The sequence below is a fragment of the Hakea prostrata genome, chromosome 2 (genome assembly GCF_041222555.1).
Source record: "Hakea prostrata isolate BN-2017 chromosome 2, UWA_Hpros_2, whole genome shotgun sequence".
NCBI classification, from domain to species: domain Eukaryota; kingdom Viridiplantae; phylum Streptophyta; class Magnoliopsida; order Proteales; family Proteaceae; genus Hakea; species Hakea prostrata.
Window position 1 is genome coordinate 56,172,530 of NC_142601.1, and position 9,853 is coordinate 56,182,382.

Genomic DNA, 9,853 nt, shown 5'->3' on the forward strand with positions numbered 1-9,853 from the left:
CCTGGGCTGGGGTAGAGTTTTTTGAACTTTGAACTGATCGCGGCACTTGCCCATGAGGGAGAAAGAACGAATGAAGCATGAAAACACAGAGATGAAAATGAAAAATTTTGGTTCGGAAATAGAAACTTATGAATTCGCAGATTGAGAAAGCTGTGACGGAGCTCACATCGATAACAATCTTGGATAGGAGGAGCTTTTAGTTTGACTGATCAAACAGTCCTGCAAATGTGTCAATGTTCGGTTTGTTATGATAAAATTCTTTCCCTTGAAGGTTTTTTTTTTTTTTTTTAATTAAATTTTGTTTTCCATTATCTAGTTTGCAGAAATTTTATTTGTTTCAGCTAATGATTTCTTCATAAACTTACTTTTCATTATAGTGCTGAATTCTTTGTGGAAAGCAATGGTTCATGTACCCTTACAGTTAATCTAGTAGTGAGCATGGATTGACCTCTGCTTAGTAGTGCTCATGTTGCTATGACAAAACGTCAAATTGGGCCTGAAACTCCTCATCGTGATAAAAATACTGGTTCACCATTAACTCTACTTTCTCAAACAAGAAGTTTCAAGTATCAGGACCTTTTAGGCTTGGCTGTCAGTATGAACTGTGGCTAAATCAGTTCACTCAGTTTGTAGCTGTTAACCTGTTATGTTTCTTTTCAAAGTTGCCTTGGGGCTGCTGATGTCTGAACAGTGATTTTCATCGGGTTTGGAAGTTAATGACCTTAATTGCAATGGCGAATACTAGTGCAAAGAGCATAGCATACCCAACAAGCGCTGCAAAAATCCACCCCAAGAAGTCATGACTGTACCCAAAGTACTCATCTAAGAAGTCATTTACTCGATAGCCAGTGTCCATCTGTTCTTCTATGTCTCCAAACTGTGAAGCAACTAGTCCATACAGAGTCCATGAAACTGGACATGCCCAACAGTACCATTTCCACCATACTGGAAGTCTCTGTGGTTAATCAAGAAAAGCTTGATGTCACAAATTGCTGGATAGAACACAACAAACATTAGGTAACATACATGGATGGGATCTTACTTTTGGTGGGATGATGAAGCCTGCAAAGAGATTCCATAATGCGTAGAAAGCAGAGGAAACTACAGCTGCAATTTCATGGTTGGGTGTCAATCCAACTGCCATCATACCATAGTATGTGAAGTATAGGAATGTTAAGTACATATAGAACAGGTAGCAGAAAAATTTGGACAGTGTCCAATCAAAACCGATCATGGCATAGACTAGCAACCCATAAATCAGAGCCTGAAGGAAGATATGTGGAACCTCAATTAAAACCTGAAATAGCAGCAGCCAACTTGTGTTTGTCAGGAGACAGTGAATTATAGGTAAAATAGAAAGAGTTTCATGAGCTTATTTCACTGAAGAACTGTGTTGAGCCATGAAAACCAATATCTTCTTCACAGGAGATGTTGCTAACTTGCTACCAACAAAAGTAGGTTCTGTCTAGTGTTAAACAATAAGGAATTTGCTTACTTGTGCTAATGCATAGGGTAAAGCAGAATACATCCCAGCAGCCTTTTCCCTATAGAAGACTGTCCGTTCGACAGCCACCACTGGCTGCACTGATGAGGCATTTTGAATTCCAATGAATAGAACTGCAGTATACATGGAACCCATCGCATTGAACAGATCTTGCAGCTTAGTCCTACAAAATTTAGCATATATTAAAGATATGCTTATCCTTTGGAGTCATCAAGTACTGTGAAACAAAGATGTGCATGCTTACGTCTTGGAGCCAATATTCCAGAACAATGTACCAAACATTAAAGCAATGATGGCGGTGAATAGTAGTCGAACAGCTGTATATGATGGATTCCGCCAGTAGGATTTGTGTTGTTTCCACAGGCATGCAACACACTGGGTGAAGAAGGGTTGAGAATACTGAGTGGGGAAGTAAATATCTCTTGAACCAACAGGGGGTGTACTAAGCTCTCTAATCAATGACTTGTTTTTCCTGCAAAATTTTCCAAAGATCTGTGAGAACAAGTTGAGAAGGTGATCCCATTTTCAAGTACTGGCTAGAAAGGATATATCCATCATCCCACCAGAAGAGATCCGAGTTCTTGTATATTTCGGAAAACTTGGTCCCCAAAGTCTCCTCCTGTGCCGGTGTAGTGACCTCCAACATCCATGTAGCAGGGTTATAACCATCTTTTATTTTTGGGACTCCATTGATCCCCTTGACACAAATAAAACTTGTTATACAACAAAATTATAAAGTGAGGGACTTGAGGTGAATTCGGATCAATCAAAGTATCTCACCTCAAAATACTTTATCATTTGACATGATTGATGGCCAAGCGGACCCACATATATTTCTACTCCTCCTCGCTGCATTAGGAAGAGCTGCAATCACATTAAAGACATCAATACCTCATGCATGGAAGAGAAGCCATTTCATTCAGTTTCTCCATCTTGATATTCTATACCTCATCAAAGGCTTCAAATATGTCAATGCTAGGCTGGTGAATTGTGCAAACCACAGTTCTTCCTGTGTCCACAGTGTTCCTCACTATTCTCATCACAATTGCAGCTGCCCTGGCATCCAGTCCAGAGGTAGGCTCATCCATAAATATAATGGAAGGATTAGCCACAAGCTCAACAGCAATGGTGAGTCTCTTGCGCTGTTCAGTGGACAGACCACTCACGCCTGGCAACCCAACGAGTGCTTCTCTGTGTGATGTTAACTCTACAAGTTCCACGACCTCCTTGATAAACAGCTGCAAGCATGAGGTTAGTAAATAAGTATGAAATCCAAGTTGACCCTACAAGCACAAAAATGTTAATTCCACTCCTTCCAACCTTTCTTTTTCTGACATCAACTTCAGTTGACAACCGAAGCCATGCAGAATAGAGGAGAGACTCATAAACAGTGACACATGGGGAATGGATGTCATTTTGTTCACAGTACCCTGAAACTCGGGCAAAAGTTTCCTGCTTTTTGGGATAACCAGAAATGGTGATATTTCCTTCTATGTATCCACCAGTTTTTCTTCCAGCTAATACATCCATAAGAGTGCTCTTACCAGCACCACTAACACCCATGAGCGCTGTTAGAACTCCTGGTCTGAAACTTCCACTTATACCATTCAGAAGGACTAATCTATTTTCTTGAACACCTTGAGCTTTCATTGCCTGCAAGTTCAATGCAATAAATTTCTTTAATCTATTCTCTATGAGAAGACAGGAGAACTACACCATGGTTACTTGACATTGATTTTCTGTCATTTTTAAATTACCTGTGGCATGTCAACAGAGTATTTAATATTGTCAAAGGTGATGGATAAAGGTGTAAATGGAAGAACCATTCCTTTATTCTTCTGACTACTTTCATCCTGGCCTTCTTTTCTCTTTGATCCTGAACTGATACTACTCCTTTGAATCTCATGACCTAATTCTTCAGCAGAATGCATTAATTGTTATGAAAATGCATGGAGATGTAGGCAAACAGAACACAGAGATACTTACGACTTCTTGATGATTGATTGGAGTATCCCTTTCCTTTGTATGGCAGTTCAGTATGTTCAATCTCTCCAGTCCTGTTGGCATGCTTTTCTCCCAAGGCTTCATCAGATATAATTGTTTGAGGTTTTCTTATCTCTGGTAAAGACTTCATTTCAGAAATTTGAAATTCAAATGTTCAACTCTTACAGTATCCCAACTACTCTACAGAGTTTTAAGGTTACTTACGCTTGAGGTGCTCGAGTGCTAGAGTGTAACCGGCATTGACTAAGAGAATATATCCAATCAATGCTCCGGTGCCAATCCAAACCATTGATGAACTTGTAGAGTTTCCCTGTGACTTCAATACTTGAATTCCCAGGGGTTCAGCTGAATATGGCAAACTCTGTGACATGCGAGAGTTTAAATTGAGATAAAATGCCTTTCAAAGTTCTAGATTTTTTTAATTGAACAAATAAACAGATTTCTTACATGACTCCAACTATGTCCAAGAAATTCATTAACATTGATCGCATTTTGAGCATAGGTCATAGGTGAGCTCCAATAACCCCAAACCCACCATTTCTTCACATCATCTGTGAGGAGGAGAACAATTTTTTGAGACAATTCCATCCTAATACTGTTCCAATTCCCAACTTCCATGAGAAGTTTGGTCAAGTCCTATTTGTAGAATTAGAATATTAGTTGAGATCTGCAAGTCACTTTACTATCTTAAGAAAATACCTTTTGACAGGATGAATCCGCCAAGTGTCATAATCATAAGCAATACAAAGGATCCATAGGTATAGGAGACAACCATGTTTCTACCCAGTGCGGCAACTAGTCGGAACAATGCAGAGGCAACCTGGCTACTCAGTAGGAGTACAAGATATTGTTTAAACATCCTGAAATATTCAAGTAGAAGGCATCATTTTGGGGAATCCATGAAGAACTGCATTTGAATATACACCTGAAGGGGACTGTTTGTAAGTTCTTGTTTGCTCTCACCTTTGAATATTTGGATCAAAGCCAATGACATAATATGCCATGCCAACCCAAATGGCAACTTCCAAGAATGATATAGGGATCTTAAGTATCCATGTAGGTAGTGCATATGCCCAAGCAGGATAGAAAAGTAAATCTCTTTGCTTGTAAAAGGCTGGAAGCTTTGCAATTGTCATTGCTAGCTCAGGCAAACCATTTAACAACATAGTACTGAGTGCGAAGAACAAAGCACCCATGAAAATTCTGCCATCAATTATTGTGTCCCTATGCATCTTGGTACGCAGGAACACAGTCATTGTGATGAATGCAACGATAACTACCTACAACAAACCAAAAAGGTATGTGAAAACAGATTGTATGAATATTTTGTCTTCTACAATGAGATTATTGACTTGGATAAAATTGGTCCATTTCTGAATTAAGTGAATTTCTTTAATTTTAACAATTGATTCATTAGTTCAAGATAAATTTGGAATGCAGTTTCAGAAAATCTAAAAAATGTTTTTGTATACAATCTAATTACATGGGTTTTGGATATGGGTATCATATGCAGCTGTGCTTTATTAGTTGGATACATGGGATCATTAAATCTTGGTATATGAATACTTGAATACTATGCATCAACTAGGTACTAGGAATCATTAAAGATTATGCTTTAATATACAATTTTCATGTAAGCTATTTTGATTATTTATATGAATTCCTTGCTGGTATTTACAGTGAGAAAACTCTTGCAATGCCTAAAACTCCTATAGTACTACAAAAGAAATTAATATGCAAATGGAATTAATGCAAGGGGTTAGCAAAGGACAGAGATTTGGCTCAAAGCATATTAGTGCTGCAGTCCACCACTTCTTGGTTACTGAAGATAATCATGGGTCCAGTTGTGAAAGATTGTTAAGTCAACTAAAACTTTACACTGAGAAAATGATAAAAGAAATGGACAAAATTCATTGCATGTTTTTGCATGTTTTTGCATTTTTAACTTTCATAAACCATTATGGTTCTAAGCACTGAAGAAGCTTAGCAGTCAAGACTGTCCCACATATAAATACCTGTTCTTCTTGTCAAATGGAGCTGGAGATATTTCATCTTCCTGTGAGTCAGTCAATCAACTAAATTTGCCTCATATTGCATGCATTGGGGTGTTAAAGTTTTCATTTTAAGCTAAAAGCACGATTTTATTACTCAGCTTTTACTCACCTGCATAACTCTGAAGACAAAGACAAAAGAATTCCTCTTCATCAGCAGCCATTCTCTTGAGCAGCAAGCTTTCAACAACTCTTTATTTTTAATTCCGTACTTTGAAATTGTTAATGCAGCTGGGTGGCTCTTGCTTTTGTTGAATGGGGTGCTGAGTTCTTCCTCTAACTTCTGGCCAATATGAAATGACTTGAACGTCTCCGCAAACTCCTTGACAGAAACATAAGAGTATCGTTCATTTTTGTGAACCCAGTATTGCTGCTGATCTTTTAATGATGTTACCTAGAAGGTGGATGAAAAATAACCTATTAATATTTCTGTTAGTCTAATAGAATTTAATTGATGGTACATCAGTTTTAACCTAAACATATAACCACAAAGTTCATAGTCTGAAGTCTGAAGAGCCAAGAATACATTTGGATCAGTGTCTGAAGCTTACTTCCTGCAGGAAGTCTGCTACTCCTTTTCTCTCAGGACATTTGAAGCCCATTGATTCAAAAAACTCAAGAACATTGTCCCGTGAACCTTCATAAACTATCCGTCCTTCAGCTAGTAGAATTATGTCATCAAAAAGGTCATAAATTTCTGGTGCTGGTTGAAGAAGGGCAACTAGTGTGGTTCCACCTAGAATGTGGGTGGCCTGTCTGAGTGAATTCACAATCTGGTAGGTTGTAGAGCTGTCCAACCCTGTGGATATCTCATCCATGAACAATGCCTTAGCAGGCCCTACAAGCATCTCACCTATATCAAATGATGACCAAGAAGATAAAATCCAAATCAGGGTCCTCCTCAAATTTTGTGAAACAAGACAATTCAAAAAGCTTCTAGCTCAATAACATGTATGACAAGAAAAACAATTTTGGCGGATTTTTTTTTTTTACCTATGGTAACACGTTTTCTTTCCCCTCCAGATATACCCCTTATCATGTCATTTCCCACCATGGTGTCTGCACAAACTTCTAAGCCCAAAATCTGTAGTTTTGAGATAAAAGAAGAAAGAAGGGATCAAAGTCAATTTCTGTGCTTCCAATTGTTCAAGTTAGTAAAATGCATAAGGTGCAGCCGAATTGTTTTCTGTGACAATTGATAATACCTTGAGAATGTATTCTACAACAACATTTTCCTTCTGTCCTTCCAGTGAAGCAGCCTGTCCAGGATCAAACAATAAAGAAAACAAAGAGAGTTGAAATTTTAGTTAAAGAAACTTTCTCAGAATAGTGAAGGGAAAAACATCAAACTTTGCACAAAACTATATTTGCAACAAACAGTTGAAGATGTACTTTTCAATACTGTAGAGAGGTCAACTCTATTACATGATATATGATCAAAATTTGCATCCCTGAAAAAGAATACCAGATACCCTCCATCCCATAACTGATTAAGTAAAAGAGGGGGAAGAAAAGATTTTGTGATCTTCACCTTCATGAAGGCATCAATATCTGGATCAGGTTTAATGTTTGCTGACTTCTCCCTTCTTGCCATCTCTGTCAACATCTCTGCATCCCCCCCCCCCCCCCACAAGAAAAAAAGAAGAAAAGAAAAGGAGGACAAGTGGAATAATGTTCAGTGTCAAACCTTAATATTTCATTTATGTCTTTATTGATGGTTGTCTGATAACCTACCATAACGAGTACCAACCCCTTGGCATCTTGCAGAGAAGGCCAAGGTTTCTCTCACTGTCATCTCTGCAATATGGAGGTCATGTTGACTAATATAGGCCGATGTTCTCTGCGGGACAAACTCCTCCATTCCATGTCCGTTATATGTTATATTTCCTGACACCTGAAGTTTGAATGAATACACATAAATTATACAAATGTTTTACCAAATATTTCTCAAAGTCAAAGGCACTCAATTTTAGTGAAGCTAGTATTGGACAAGAAGAAAATTTTCATGTCTTTACCTTGCATTGTGAATCAAGCTTTCCTGCCAAAGCTAACAGTAAAGTGGTCTTTCCAGAACTTGGGGGGCCTAAAAGCAAAGTCATTCTGAAAAAAAAATTCAGGCAAATAGGTTGCTATGTTTCTAATGAAAACCCAAATAGATTGGGATACTAACATGTTGGAATGAACGCAGAAATTCGGTTAGTTGCTTCCATCCTTACCTTGCGGGCTTGACAATTCCACTAACATCTTGAAGAATTGACAATGGTTTCTTTCTGCTTTGTAGAATGTGGAGAGAGGTGAGGAACTCCTATAGAAATAGAGAAAATTTATTTGGCTTTTTCGTCGTTTTGCTTTTCACTCTGGTATTGCTAACTAAAATTTTCGAGTTCTTCCTTTTAAGCAATCCTCTTGTGTGAATGAATTACCTCTACAATGTTGAGACAGAAGTTGAGCATTGTAGGTAGACCCCTACTACCCCTATATGCCTGTGCACCTATATGCAGATGTTCAAATCGAACTTCTATTGTTGGACTCTCAATTCCCACCCTGAAGAATAAGTAAATGCTCATCATTGGTCTACCAACATATGCCTAAAGAAGGTAAGCACTGATGATCAATATTAGAAAGTGGCACAAAACAGAGAGGTTGAATGAACTTACTGCTCCGTTCGATTCTTTAACTTGATTAGGAACTTCTCATTGTCCTCTGCAACTCTTACTAGTCTGCTTACTAAGTTCTTCTTCTCTTGATTCCCAAGGTTACGAACATCAATTTCCTTTCTCTCCCCATCAGTTCCAGTGAGTATTGCTTTCTTGATGCGATCAGATGTTGGCAGCCTCTCAAGGGCTGCCCATGTAAGAGCTTCTTCATCATCTTCATCACCACTCCTATGAGAAGACTGTGAGAAGATACTGTAGCTTGAACTTCTCTGGAATCCAGAGCCACTTCTGCTGATACTTGACACTCTGTAGAGGTCACCAGTGTCCATGGTAACTCTTAGGACTACCTGGCAGCAGCTAAAAACTCCACGAAAAATGGAGGACAAGAAGCTTCAAATGTGTTTTACTTCAGATTTCTTGAACCCCACAAAGCAAATGAGAGCCTTTTTGTTGCCTTCTCTTAGAGACAAAATATGGAAGAGAAGGGCAATGAGCTTCTGTTCTGGTGGACTGAATGGAGAACAGTTGAGTTCTTAATGAAGTTCCCAGTTCCCACCCTCATGAGCCCAGTGGGTTATAATGTCAACATTCTGTTAAGCTGCATGTGATATTGTCCAAATTTTCAGCATTTTATTTGTGGATCTTGACGTTTTGATTTAGTTCATGCATTTGTCCATTATCCCTGGTCAGAGCTAACCAATGATATTGATCCATATATTTCCATATAGATCTTAACGTGTTTCAACTAGAAAATGGAACCTCTTACATGCATGGAATGGTGGATGGTAGGTTCAGCTGGCACTGGCTTGTTAGGCAACAAAATTGATTTTCATTTTATAATTTGGCTATTGAGAAAGAGGATTGACAACCTGCCAATTTCAGTACAGGTAGAACATGGTTCCTCATCAATGTTTACAGGGAAATTGCTGGAAATTCTTTTCCATTACAATAAAAGCAGAGTTTGCTGGATACTCTTTTCAATCTACTGTCAATTTTATGTTGATTCCGTGAACACTAAACTAAGACACATTGCTTCATCAGTCAAGTATCTCAATATTTAAGACAAACAGACTGTAATTAAACAACATGATTTGGAAAAAGTATCTGGTCTTTAGTCTTTAATAATTACCAACATGGCAACATATCTCATTCTCTCACGTTTTCTCTCTCCCCATCCAACCAGAACTAATTGACACTCACCAAAACAGAGCCCATGTAACTTCCAAAGAACATCAAAGCAAATATCCAACAGCCTAACTGAACTATTAGGAGTACAGAAATATAAAAATTACTAATAGCTGATGTACCTAACAATAACTACTTCTTCTTTTGTGGGTGAAAACTGAAAAGCCTAGCCAGAAGATAGTGACCCATTCAAAGGCATGCTAATGGCTAGAAAACTTGCCTGTGAAAAAAAAAAACCACTGCTTTGGGTCACAATGTTTCTTAACTCAGAACTGTTCCATGGTCATGAATCTTAGTATGTAAAGAAAATAAAAAGATCTGGGCAGCTAAGTTTAGTTGTATATGAACGAGACGTGTGTTCTTCCTTGTTTACCTTCCATCATGTGATAAAAGAAACTATCCAACTATACATATCTACCTAAATCCATGTGGTTTCCTCTTTTCATATAGTC

General features: G+C 38.2%; 1 protein-coding gene across 12 annotated transcripts; it reads right to left on the reverse strand.

The window, feature by feature from the left end:
• Positions 1-643: 643 nt before the first annotated feature.
• LOC149025052 (ABC transporter G family member 39-like) lies at positions 644-8,545 on the reverse strand. Of its 12 annotated transcripts, none has more exons than XM_089145258.1 (24): positions 8,217-8,545; positions 7,983-8,103; positions 7,776-7,864; positions 7,575-7,659; positions 7,294-7,453; positions 7,091-7,167; positions 6,765-6,818; positions 6,553-6,643; positions 6,111-6,412; positions 5,672-5,953; positions 4,472-4,788; positions 4,208-4,368; positions 3,956-4,059; positions 3,713-3,869; positions 3,494-3,622; positions 3,262-3,413; positions 2,825-3,157; positions 2,452-2,742; positions 2,285-2,368; positions 2,068-2,201; positions 1,749-1,976; positions 1,496-1,667; positions 1,043-1,297; positions 644-955 (listed from the first exon to the last, which is right to left on the reverse strand). In XM_089145258.1, the coding sequence occupies exons 1-24, from the start codon at positions 8,543-8,545 to the stop codon at positions 698-700; spliced, it is 4,365 nt and encodes a 1,454-aa protein (XP_089001384.1). In that variant the 3' UTR covers positions 644-697. The 12 variants fall into 12 exon arrangements, with proteins under 12 accessions (XP_089001384.1, XP_089001385.1, XP_089001383.1 ...); XM_089145259.1 differs by having other exon boundaries at positions 3,262-3,380; positions 3,491-3,622; XM_089145257.1 differs by having other exon boundaries at positions 3,491-3,622.
• Positions 8,546-9,853: the final 1,308 nt, after the last annotated feature.